The 12,548-nt window shown below is 43.3% G+C and overlaps 1 protein-coding gene across 1 annotated transcript; it reads right to left on the bottom strand.

The window, feature by feature from the left end:
- Positions 1–262: 262 nt before the first annotated feature.
- On the bottom strand, positions 263–9,171 carry LOC123156284 (probable E3 ubiquitin-protein ligase ARI8). Its single transcript, XM_044574426.1, has 15 exons — positions 8,794–9,171; positions 7,592–7,713; positions 6,988–7,090; positions 6,773–6,863; positions 4,775–4,947; positions 4,545–4,646; positions 4,316–4,404; positions 3,700–3,807; positions 3,516–3,606; positions 3,325–3,414; positions 2,268–2,315; positions 2,074–2,145; positions 1,878–1,971; positions 1,627–1,777; positions 263–876 (listed from the first exon to the last, which is right to left on the bottom strand). The coding sequence occupies exons 1-15, from the start codon at positions 8,998–9,000 to the stop codon at positions 618–620; spliced, it is 1,800 nt and encodes a 599-aa protein (XP_044430361.1). The 5' UTR covers positions 9,001–9,171; the 3' UTR covers positions 263–617.
- Between the last annotated feature and the right edge of the window lie 3,377 nt (positions 9,172–12,548).

Here is a 12,548-nt window from a genome sequence, read left to right as displayed (position 1 = left end):
CTTAAATCTTTCAAAAGTCCTTTCCTAATACTGGCATATGTTTCAAACTTATATTGTCTCTACCATATCTGTATAATCTAATTATTTTTCTTCAGTTGCAAACGCACGGGCATATCTGTATAATCTAATTATTTTTCTTCAGTTGCAACGCTCTTATATTTCTTTACGGGAGTAGTAGTCTATTTGAATATCGGAAAACACTTATATTTAGGAACAGAGAAATGTTTTGGAAACAACAATTTCAGATCACATGGATCACACATTCCACACAAAAAGAAATCATATATTAATAAAACAATTCTTGGTAAGTCTTAACCTAATATGTTTTAGGTTAGGAGAAACGAAGGGAGCAAGGTGGATGGACCGCATAAGAAACCCACCACACTACACCTATGCGTAACCAATATTTACAACACACAGGCAAAAGCACATTGACCTTGTAACCAATGATATCCGTTGGGATCTACATAAAACATAGGGCGGGCCTTGGACCTTTCTTATGTACACCGTTGCATCCGTTGAGAGCTCTGCTTCACCTTCTAAAGCATAAGCACACACATGTTTTCATGCGCTTTGAGCTTCTTGTGTCACTGCCTTTTGAGCCGTTTATTAATCTACTAGTACCGCTGCTTATCACAGGCAGTACACGCATCCGCTGAAGAGGGATTCAGAAATGTGCAGCGCTCGCATGGCCAAGTATCATCAGAATGGTCCGAAGATGATCTGGACGGCTGCTTCTTCGCCGCTTTGCCTTTAGCTCCTGCTTTCTTCGAGTTGGTGGCCTTGCTTGAGGTTGCAGCCTCTCCGGCACACTGGACATCCTCCAACCCATCTTCCAATGCTCGAACAAGGTTCTCAAAGTAATTCCGAGTTATACTGCAGCGCAACATTAGCATATAAGCACATCACAATGGCCATCTATGAGCATGGAAACATGTTGCTCAGACAAAATGTCATTACATAATGCGTTGCACAGACAACACTAGTTAATCAGAATTAGCATGACCAGTGAATCAAAGAAGCCTAATTAATTCATCCATCCATCGCCTTTCATGTACCACTATTTTGATGAATTTGGGCCCTCAGAATGTTATCTAATAGAATCAACAATTTCAAAGAGCATCAGCATCCTTGGCACCCAAAAATTAGGTTGACACATCAGCCTTCTCCCACCATTCAACCCTATAAACTTCTTTTACAACATCTGTTAGCACCACCTGTAGTGCTAAGAATTTTAAATTATTTATCGTTTGAACTACACAAAAGTTAATCAAAAGTACTTTATTTAGCTTAGCGTGGGTGCTAGCTTCTCTTTATCTGCACCTACTCTCCCAACCCTAAACAACGATGCTAGACAATCTCTCACTTTTACCATCTGTTCAGCACCAAGAGAAGTGCATGCTAATCTAAAAAAAATATTGGTTGGGCTTCTACAATAAGCTGGGTAGGGGGTAGCTAATTCCAGCTTATTCTAGAAGCCAGCAAAAGAACTGGCCCTTGATCAAGTTCAGTTCAACTTTCAAAGAGAGAATAAGCTCCAATGAGCAGAAGAGAAAACTCAAGGAGAAGAACCAACATATATTAACTAGATAACACAACGATATGAAGACTGCAAGTCTGTAATACCTTGTCAGACCAGCAAGCTTCACACGGAATTCACCAAATTCAGCTGGTGAAGGATGATCTTCAGTAGTATCATGTTTTGAGAATGGCAAAAACGCTAGCAGGTCTTTCTCAGCACACTGATGGAGACGTTCCAAACCAGACTCAGCTTCACCTGTGAACATTTAGGATTACAGAAGTTCTAAGATTTTTGCAAGCATGTGAAAAACCTTCTGAATTATGGACGACCTCTGTAAATGCACAGAAATAGCAACCTTGCAGATACTCAAAAAATCCACTCTTGACCTTGTCCTCGAGATAATAGCCATACGCATACGTCCATTGAAGCACTCGCCTGCATTCTATAATCTGTAATGTAGTGTAGTGATGCATCATCAGATATAAGAAGATTTGCTGAGTACGAAGTGTCAAAAGTCTGTTTGACCATAACATAAAACTATGACATCGAACCTGTGACCAAGCTTCAATAATGAACTTCAGTTGTGTCTCCGGTATTCCATAAATATCAGTTAACTTTGCAAGCTTTAGCACACAAGAGAAACAAAATTAGTGTTACATAAAAGAGCAAATCAGGAAAGAACAAACAGAAAAACTCAGATCTGGAGCACTAAAGGCAGTGCCAATAACATAATGTAGATCCTTACTTGTTCCTTTTCCGCCTTTTGCAGATCTGCTATTGCCTTCTGCCTCGACTGTCAATAGACACATCAGCACATCAGCACCACAGAAACTTAATATAGTTGAAAAAAGACTTCATCGAACCATTCATCATAGACATGCCCAACAGATTAAAAAAATGTTTGCCAACTGGTCAGGTAATACACACGACAATGCAAGTAAAAAAATATTTGGTTTTATTAGGACTTGGGTTAGTGCTCCAACCAAGTATAATCATGGACACAATACTTGCTCATCAGAAGAAGCTCACGAAAAGGACAAGCCTCAACGAAGCCAAAGAGATGGTCCTAAGAAGATGCTAACAGCTGAAGGGTGTTGGTTGTTTTTCAAGAGTTAGGGCAGTTGTCTGTATTTGACGGTTCTTTCATAAGATGACTTTTTACCAGCCTAATTTGTTTAGGATGTCTGATGAAACAAGGTTGCAAGAGTTACAACTTTGCTAATACTCCCTCCACCAAAAAAATATAAGGTGTTTGACTTTTCAGACCGTAAAGCATGATTATGTGACTATGATTTTCAATTGTGATATTCCTAAAAACTGTAATTTGTGAGACTAAGTGTTCCAGAAACTTTTGGACATATTGGTAGCTAAAATCTTAGAACCTTGACTGCATTTGTAGAATAATATGCCTAATTTTTTCTGTACAGAGAAATTATCATGTATGGTGATGCCAGAGTCTGTCTCCCATCTAGTATCTCATCTTTTGTCTTCTTTGGTTAGGTTACTGCACTGACAGCTGTAGTTGCGGCTTTGTAATGTAGCTGAATAGCACATTCTAAAATGCATGGATAACACAATAGTAGTCCAGGTAGGTGAGGAGGTTAGAAAACATAAAGGTAACGCATGACCATGAGAATAATGCAAGCCGCATTTGTGGATAATGCAATACTTGTCCAGGTAGGTGAGAAGGGTAAAAAAACATAAAGGTAACTCATGAGCAGGAGAATAATGCAAGCTGCATGTGTGGTAATCATAGAAACAGAGAAACTCATAGACACCAAACTTAAGTATCTTGAACATACTGTCTGATTAGATGCCCAGCGTTCATAGTAGTGCATATATCTCTCGAGTGAGTGTTTAGCCCTTTCCCTCCTTGCTTCAGCCTCATCATACTGCAACATAACTAATTAGGTTAAAGAAGAGCAGCAAACAATACAGCGAACCACACAGGGCCATAAATATAGGGTACAGATGCATAGTCGAAAAAACGTACAACTCCTTCTTTCTTTGCCGATTCATAGCGATTGCAAGCATAAAAGCCACCAGTCCTCTCACCATGTTCTACCCATGAACCCAGACATAACCTAAAATGTTTAAAAAAAATCAAATGACAAGCATGAAAACATGATAACTGTAAATCTTAACGCCTTTCATCAAGAATGGGCAGTGAAATATACCAGCAAAACTCAAATTTGCAAGGAGGTGTGCAAGTCATATGCATGCATCCCTGGTTCTTCTCTATCGGTCGTTGGCATTTTGGACAGGGCTTAGAATTAGCCAGTATCCTGAAAATGAGCACCCATGACATGTTAAGCCAGCTGATATGATTTAAAGCAACATAAATACTCATTAGCGCATTTATGGGCTAACTCCCATTCATCATGTTGATACACCAATTTAATGGTATATGCTCCTGCTATTACTAACATATAGCAGTATCTTCACTTGTGCCTCTATTGTTCAGTTCAGATTTTTCAAATAAATGGCAGAACACGTCAATTGAATAAATGAACGAATGAACCACTTCCAAGTGTCCATTAACAAAAAAAAAAACAAAGTAGGCAATCAGAAACCACTGAGGCCCCGTTTGGTTTTTAAAATTATTATAGGTAAGAAAATGGAAAATGCGAACAGATCATGTATCAACCAACCTGCCCTACAGTCCACACAAAATCAGGAAACTGCTTACATAATAATCTATTTATCTGAACTGACCACTAGCAGCGCAAACATAGTATCTGAGGTGAAGGATAAGAACGCATCAAATATTACTATACTGAGCAAGTAACCAACCAGTTCATATTTTCAGATTCAGCGCTGTTCTTCAGAATCCACTTAGAAACAGTCTCACAGTTCACTGGTCTGTGAGCTTCTTCTGTGCACTGCAAACATAGAACGAGCATTAGTGAATCCAGAGCATGTATTATCACTAGAACCAATAAAAGATTAAAACAGAAGCATCCAATCGCTAGGAAAAACAGAAGCAACAGGTTGATAGTAAAATGGAAGCAGTAGCACTCACATTCCAGCAAAATCGGAATGTGCAGTTACATGAGACATCATAGTTTACATCACTAACAAATTCCACTGCACATGTACAGTCAGGAGCTGGACACCATTTCGTCTGCACGAAATAATTAAGATTACATGAAGGTGTAACATAAAAAGTACATAATATCAGAATTGCTAATGTATCTGCAGGTATAGAGTATAAACAAGAAAGCCCCCCAGATAATCGTGTGAACAACTTACCTTCTTGCGACTTTCCACATATGCACGCAAGGCAAATCGTGCGTACTTCTCTTTATCTTCGTGTTTGCCTAACTTATTTATCATGCCTTGAAGAACAATAGCACTGCACGATGGATCAGGGCATCGCAATGACAAACATCCCGGACCCTGACTTACAGCAGCGCTGATATAACCTACAAATTTTGACTTAATTATCAGAAGTTCCATAATAAAGACTGAAACGGAGAGATAAGTGTGAAACAGGAGAGTTGAATAGTAGCATCATAGGACCAAATATTAACTGACATTAACATTGCATGCACGTGAAAGATCTTGTGTGCTGTTGAAACCTTTAAATCTTAACCTTCACAGCAGGATATATCACCCAACTGCGCCTAATGCATATCTATCGAAAACGAAAGGATGCAAAGTAGAATACTTCGAACCTTCAGGTTCTTTAAAGAAAATCAAAACTAAACCTTTTATGTCCTACTCATAATATCATCATGTCTTAAGCACAGACACATGTCAAACATTACTCAAATCACAGCCAAACAACAACAACAACAACAACAAAGCCTTTAGTCCCAAACAAGTTGGGGTAGGCTAGAGGTGAAACCCATAAGATCTCGCAACCAACTCATGGCTCTGGCACATGGATAGCAAGCTTCCACGCACCCCTGTCCATAGCTAGCTCTCTGTCGATACTCCAATCCTTCAGGTCTCTCTTAACGGACTCCTCCCATGTCAAATTCGGTCGACCCCGCCCTCTCTTGACATTCTCCGCACGCTTTAGCCGTCCGCTATGCAGTGGAGCTTCTGGAGGCCTGCGCTGAATATGCCCAAACCATCTCAAACGATGTTGGACAAGCTTCTCCTCAATTGGTGCTACCCCAACTCTATCTCGTATATCATCATTCCAGACTCGATCCTTCCTCGTGTGGCCACACATCCATCTCAACATACGCATCTCCACCACACCTAACTGTTGAACATGTCGCCTTTTAGTCGGCCAACACTCCGCGCCATACAACATTGCAGGTCGAACCGCCGTCCTGTAGAACTTGCCTTTTAGCTTTTGTGGCACTCTCTTGTCACAGAGAATGCCAGAAGCTTGGCGCCACTTCATCCATCCGGCTTTGATTCGATGGTTCACATCTTCATCAATACCCCCATCCTCCTGCAACATTGACCCCAAATACCGAAAGGTGTCCTTCCGAGGTACCACCTGGCCATCAAGGCTAACCTCCTCCTCCTCACACCTAGTAGTACTGAAACCGCACATCATGTACTCGGTTTTAGTTCTACTAAGCCTAAACCCTTTCGATTCCAAGGTTTGTCTCCATAACTCTAACTTCCTATTTACCCCCGTCCGACTATCGTCAACTAGCACCACATCATCCGCAAAGAGCATACACCATGGGATATCTCCTTGTATACCCCTTGTGACCTCATCCATCACCAATGCAAAAAGATAAGGGCTCAAAGCTGACCCCTGATGCAGTCCTATCTTAATCGGGAAGTCATCGGTGTCGACATCACTTGTTCGAACACTTGTCACAACATTATTGTACATGTCCTTGATGAGGGTAATGTACTTTGCTGGGACTTTGTGTTTCTCCAAGGCCCACCACATGACATTCCGCGGTATCTTATCATAGGCCTTCTCCAAGTCAATGAACACCATATGCAAGTCCTTCTTTTGCTCCCTATATCTCTCCATAAGTTGTCGTACCAAGAAAATGGCTTCCATGGTCGACCTCCCAGGCATGAAACCAAACTGATTTTTGGTCACGCTTGTCATTCTTCTTAAGCGGTGCTCAATGACTCAAATCACAGCCACCGAAACAAAATAAATTTGGGAAAGCCAACAAGGCGAAATTAAATAATTTTGTAGTAAGTGTGCTATGCATGCTTACCTACAACTGCATGAAAGAACTGGTACTCAGAAAGTCAGAAGCAGAGAAATAGACAGTAATGTGACCAGACGTTCAAGCACACAAAGAGAGAGAGAGAGACCTTCCCAACATTCATGGCAATAAAAATGAGCGCAGCCCGCAGAACTCATCATATCTGAAGAGTACCCTTCAAAACATATTCCACAAGTTAGCTGCAACCAAAACAACTGTCAGAGGTTAGAAAATGGTATACATAGACCCAGAACCAATGGGGCAAAATGACCCTGATCTGACATAGGAAACAGAAGTGCCAATATTTTAACAAATAGTACATACCTTCCTCGAGTTATGAAAATCAGTTCCATTCACAAGTAAGCCAACAATACCACGGACTTTGTCTTCATCAGAAAACCATTCATCATTCACCTTGCTGATGTCCCTGAATAAAGAACTAGAACGTATCAACAGAGAACAAATACAAATAAACAACATTACTTCCAAATAGTACCAAAAGATCCAACTCTTCAATTTCCAACCACCAAGCAAGAAAAGTGTGCGCATTGCCTTACGTAAAATTTCACAATCAAGGTGAAATTAGTAAATTCAAAGAACGTAAGGCACAAAAAAATTTTAAAAAAATCAATGTCTGGTGTTTAGAACTTTAGATACAAGATGTACGGATAAAAAGGCACAATTATAGGATTATTCTCAGGAGGGTATTTTTGCAGGAACAGTTGCGGGCTCTATCCAAAACTACACTGCAAATTTTTGAAATACCAATGAGGTGGTATGCTCGTAGAGCATCTTTAGATGTGGTAGAAAGTTAGAAAGAGATTATAACCATAGAATATTATGTTTAGATGTGACATGAGTAGCCTGTGTATCGCAGAGCACAATCCAAATATTACTAGAAGTTACCGGACTGAGATAACAAACTGACCATTTATAGTGGTGAAGAAGGACAGATGCTTCTTCCCTTGGAATCAACAGTAATGCAGATACCTCGCTTATATCTTCCTCTTGGCGTTCAGATATATCCTTTTCGGTTAAAACAATGTATCTCTGTAGATAGCAGGAACAAAAACTCTTTTAGAGAACTCAAGCATATAGAATGAAGCAATATGACATGGAAGAGTAATGCAACAGGGGAATGCAATGCCAGTTTGTAAATCATGTAAAGAAAGAACAACTTGATTTTCCAGAAAAAACACAGTATCCAACTGGTTCTCCAGCTCAGGACAGAAAGTTATCGAATCGGCAACCTATTATCAAGCATCTAAAGGTTAACATATATCATGAATTGGTACAGCTATTGGATGCGTCCAAGCATAACTCTTGCCTGCTGAACACTAGGCAGAGCCCGTAGAAGCAGTGCATCCCTGATCAAGCTAATCGTCCATTACATAGACGGAACGAGCAAACTACAGAAATAAACAGAGCTGCAAGCCTGCAACCCATCTCACTGCTTACTAGTGACAAATCTGATCCATTAACTGATATGATACTCACCAATTATATCACAAGTAAATCAAGCATTATCCCGTGCATAATTTGTGTTTAATCATCAATTTGCAACAGAACAGTATCACAAGTAAATCAAGCATTATCCAGCTTAGTGGCTTTGTTACAGCCCAAGACTTCTTGCCTTGACCCACTGAATTGTAGACAAGAACTTGACTCGCTATCTTACTCCTTATTAAGGAAAATACTTGACTCATTGAATAACTACAACAAGGATTATAACTAAAAGCGACAGGTACAAGCAGGTCAAGCCAGCTCTAACAAACGCTAACAGTTTGGCAATGAACATCAATGCTCCTTGAAAAATTCCCCACATTCAAATGCCAAATCTCATTATTCGTCACACCCCGCAAGGGCATCTTAACCCCTTCAGTTTTAGCAACCGGTCTCCCAAGAGAACCGCTCCATTCAGCATCAGGCAACAGGCCACCGCTCACCGCTAAAGCAGCCAAGAACTAACCAAGAACTGTTCACCTTTCCGAGTGGATGTGACATTATTACTCTATAGTGTTTTTTTAGCCCGTTTGGTCTCAAACCCTAACAATCCCCAAAAAGGCGAAAGCACCAGGGAAGCAAGGGCCCGATCTGTGTCCGGCCATATGGATTGATTCACCGGCTCACCTGCTCGCGCGTGGAGACGGCCTCGTCGCTCCCCTCGGCCTCCCGGCCCTCGTAGTCTCCAGCCGATACATCCTCGTCGCCGGAGGCGCCGCCGCCGCCGCTGGCGTCCCCGTCGTCGCCCTCACCCTCGTCGCTGTAGTAGTAGTAGTCCTCGTCGTCCACCATCTCCTCGTCGCTAGCGACGGGCATCTCGGAGTCGGAGTCCATTGCGCTTGCCAAGTCCGATGATCGGCGGATCGGGCAGGGGCGCGAAGGGGTAGGAGGTAGGGTTCCGGCGAGGTGGGCGGGGCGGGGCAGGAGGCGGTGAGGAAGATGTGCGAGGCGAGACCGATGGAGTTGCGTGGGCGAGTCGGCAGCGGCACCGTGGTGGTGGTGGGTTTTTTAATGAGTCTTTTCGGGTTTTCCGAAGGGCCGGGGCCGGAGAGTATTCCAACTAGTACGGTCACTCTGTCTTCGTGTCGGTATCGGAGTAGTATGCGTTTCGATCGTAACTCTTGTAAGATTAAAGTTTATTGCCGCTGCAAACGAAAGATTGAGTCCTTGTTATGATGCTTTCACCGCTGGAGCAATAGCAGTTAGATTCAAACTGAACTGTACGTATGGTGGGTTGCAGCAAGATTGAAGTGGCCTCGGATAATGAAGGGGTTGTCAATGATCTTAATGAAAGTGGCTCGAATTCAGTAGCAAGTGCCATTATCGATGAATGTTTCTTCATGAAGTTAGATTTTAATCATGTTATGTTTGAGCATTGTAGTAGAGATTGTAATTAGGTTGCTCATGAGCTAGCTAAATTAGCTAAGAGCATCTCCACTCGTTCGGCACCCCAGGGGCTAGAAAAAGCGCCGCCCTGGTGGCGCGCCGGTTGAAATATCGGCTTGGGGCGATCTGTTTCCCAGCCGCCGCATCCATGCCGCCTGACGTAAATTGATCCACTTTTCAACCCATTTTTGATGCAAATTGGCCCACTATAGACGCAAATTGACCAATTTCGACTCGTATTCGGCGTGCTTCGGCACAAATTGAACATAAGCTATTTTTATCACATAGTTCATCACAGAAAATCAATAAAAATCAAATAGTTCAATATAAATTATATAGTTCAACAAATAAAAACTCATATTTCATCACACGCCGAGCTAGGCATTGCCCTTGGGCCTTCATAGGTGCTCCACCAGATCCTGCTGCAGTTGTTGATGCACCTGTCGGTCTCGGATCTCCTGACGCATATTGAGAAAGGCAGTCCAGATTGCCGGTAGCTGGTGATCAACTCGGGCAAGAGGACCCTGCCTGTAATATGGTTCAGTGTCAAACACTGGTTCTTCCTGCTCGCTCTCAATGATCATGTTGTGCAAGATGACACAGCAAGTCATGATCTCCCACATTTGATCTTTCGACCAGGTCTGGGCAGGGTACCGGACAACAGTAAATCGAGATTGGAGCACACCAAATGCCCGCTCGACATCCTTCCTGCAAGCCTCCTGAACCTTCGCAAAGTGGGAGCTCCCGCCTCCTGGCACAGGGTTTGAGATAGTCTTCACAAATATGGACCATCTTGGATAGATGCCATCTGCTAGGTAGTATCCCTTGTTGTAGTGCCGCCCATTGACATCGAAGTTCACCGGAGGAGAATGACATTCAACAAGCTGGCAAAGACAGGGGAACACTGCAGTACGTTGATGTCATTGTGAGTTCCTGGTATACCAAAGAAGGAGTGCCAAATCCAGAGGTCGTGTGTGGTAACTGCCTCAAGTACCACACTACAACCGCCTTTGGCACCTTTGTACATCCCATGCCAAGTAAATGGACAGTTCTTCCATTTCCAATACATGCAGTCGATGCTTCCAGGCATCCCAGGAAATCCTCTTGATGCATTATGTGCTAGGATCCGAACTTGTAGAAACACTCAATGGTCGTGCACTCGGCCATGCGCTCATAGTTGTCTAGTGAATCACCGGGAGCTCCGTATGCAAGCATCCTCATAGTTGTCGTGCACTTCTGGTGTGAGATGAATCTAAGTGTGCCGGTGCAATCCTTCTTGCACTTGAAGTAGTTGTCGAACTACCTAATGGAATTCACAATCCTGAGGAAGAGCTTTCGGCTCATCCGATAACGGCGCCGAAATACTTTGTCGCCATGCAGTGGAGCGTCGGAGAAGTAGTCCGAGTAGGGCAAGCAATAGCCTTCCAGTCGATGACGGTTCTTTGCCTTCATCTGGCCCGGCGCCGAGCCACCTCGATGAGGCTTACATTGCTCGCGAGCAGGCTGGCCAGGGCGGTGAGGACCATGAGATGATCTTCGTCCTGGGCGTCGGCTTTGGCTTCCTCCTCCAGTAGCGCCGCGAGCGCCTCCTCGTCGTCCGTGAAGGAAATATGCCCTAGAGGCAATAATAAAGTTATTATTTATTTCCTCATATCATGATAAATGTTTATTATTCATGCTAGAATTGTATTAACCGGAAACATGATACATGTGTGAATACATAGACAAACATAACATCACTAGTATGCCTCTACTTCACTAGCTCATTAATCAAAGATGGTTATGTCTCCTAACCATAGACATGTGTTGTCATTTGATTAATGGGATCACATCATTAGGAGAATGATGTGATTGACATGACCCATTCCGTTAGCCTAGCACTTGATCGTTTAGTATATTGGTATTGCTTTCTTCATGACTTATACATGTTCCTGTAACTATGAGATTATGCAACTCCCGTTTGCCGGAGGAACACTTTGGGTGCTACCAAACGTCACAACGTAACTGGGTGATTATAAAGGAGTACTACAGGTGTCTCCAAAGGTACATGTTGGGTTGGCGTATTTCGAGATTAGGTTTTGTCACTCCGATTGTCGGAGAGGTATCTCTGGGCCCTCTCGGTAATGCACATCACTATAAGCCTTGCAAGCAATGTAGCTAATGAGTTAGTTACGGAATGATGCATTACGTAACAAGTAAAGAGACTTGCCGGTAACGAGATTGAACTAGGTATTGGATATCGACGATCGAATCTCGGGCAAGTAACATACCGATGACAACGGGAACAACGTATGTTGTTATGCGGTTTGACCGATAAAGATCTTCATAGAATATGTAGGAACCAATATGGGCATCCAGGTTCCGCTATTGGTTATTGACCGAGAATAGTTCTAGGTCATGTCTACATAGTTCTCGAATCCATAGGGTCCGCACGCTTAACGTTACGATGACAGTTTTATTATGAGTTTATAAGTTTTGATGTATCGAAGTTTGTTCGGAGTCCCGGATATGATCACGGACATGACGATGAGTCTCGAAATGGTCGAGACATAAAGATTGATATATTGGACGACTATATTCGGACACTGGAAGCGTTCCGGGTGGTTTCGGAGAAAACCGGAGTGCCGCAGGGTTACCGGAACCCCCCCCCCCCGGGAGAAGTAATGGGCCTTAGTGGGCCTGAGGGGAGAGAGAGGGCAGCAGCCTAGGAGGTGGCGCCCCCCCCCCCCTTGAGGAGTCCGAATTGGACTAGGGGAGGGGGCGCGGCCCCCCTTTCCCTCTCCCTCTCCCTCTCTTTCCTTCCCCCTTCCTCCTTCCTAGTGGGACTAGGAAAGGGGAGTCCTACTCCCACTAGGAGGAGGACTCCCCCCTCCTTGGCGCGCCCCCTAGGGCCGGCCGGCCTCCCCCCTTGCTCCTTTATATACGGGGGCAGGGGGACACCCTAGAGACACACAAGTTGATCTACGGATCGTTCCTTAGCCGTGTGCGGTGCCCCC

The sequence above is a fragment of the Triticum aestivum genome, chromosome 7B (assembly GCF_018294505.1).
Source record: "Triticum aestivum cultivar Chinese Spring chromosome 7B, IWGSC CS RefSeq v2.1, whole genome shotgun sequence".
In the NCBI taxonomy this organism is placed as follows: Eukaryota; Viridiplantae; Streptophyta; class Magnoliopsida; order Poales; family Poaceae; genus Triticum; species Triticum aestivum.
This window is presented reverse-complemented; position numbering and strand designations above follow the sequence as displayed.

What these genes read in the sequence shown, in the direction of transcription:
- LOC123156284 (XM_044574426.1), bottom strand. Translation starts at nt 9,000, where the DNA reads ATGGACTCCGACTCCGAGATGCCCGTCGCTAGCGACGAGGAGATGGTG. An exon ending in CCGTCTCCACGCGCGAGCAG is followed by an intron (nt 7,714 to 8,793) that starts GTGAGCCGGTGA and finishes TGCTATCTACAG; the next exon opens with AGATACATTGTTTTAACCGA. An exon ending in CTTCTTCACCACTATAAATG is followed by an intron (nt 7,091 to 7,591) that starts GTCAGTTTGTTA and finishes TTCTTTATTCAG; the next exon opens with GGACATCAGCAAGGTGAATG.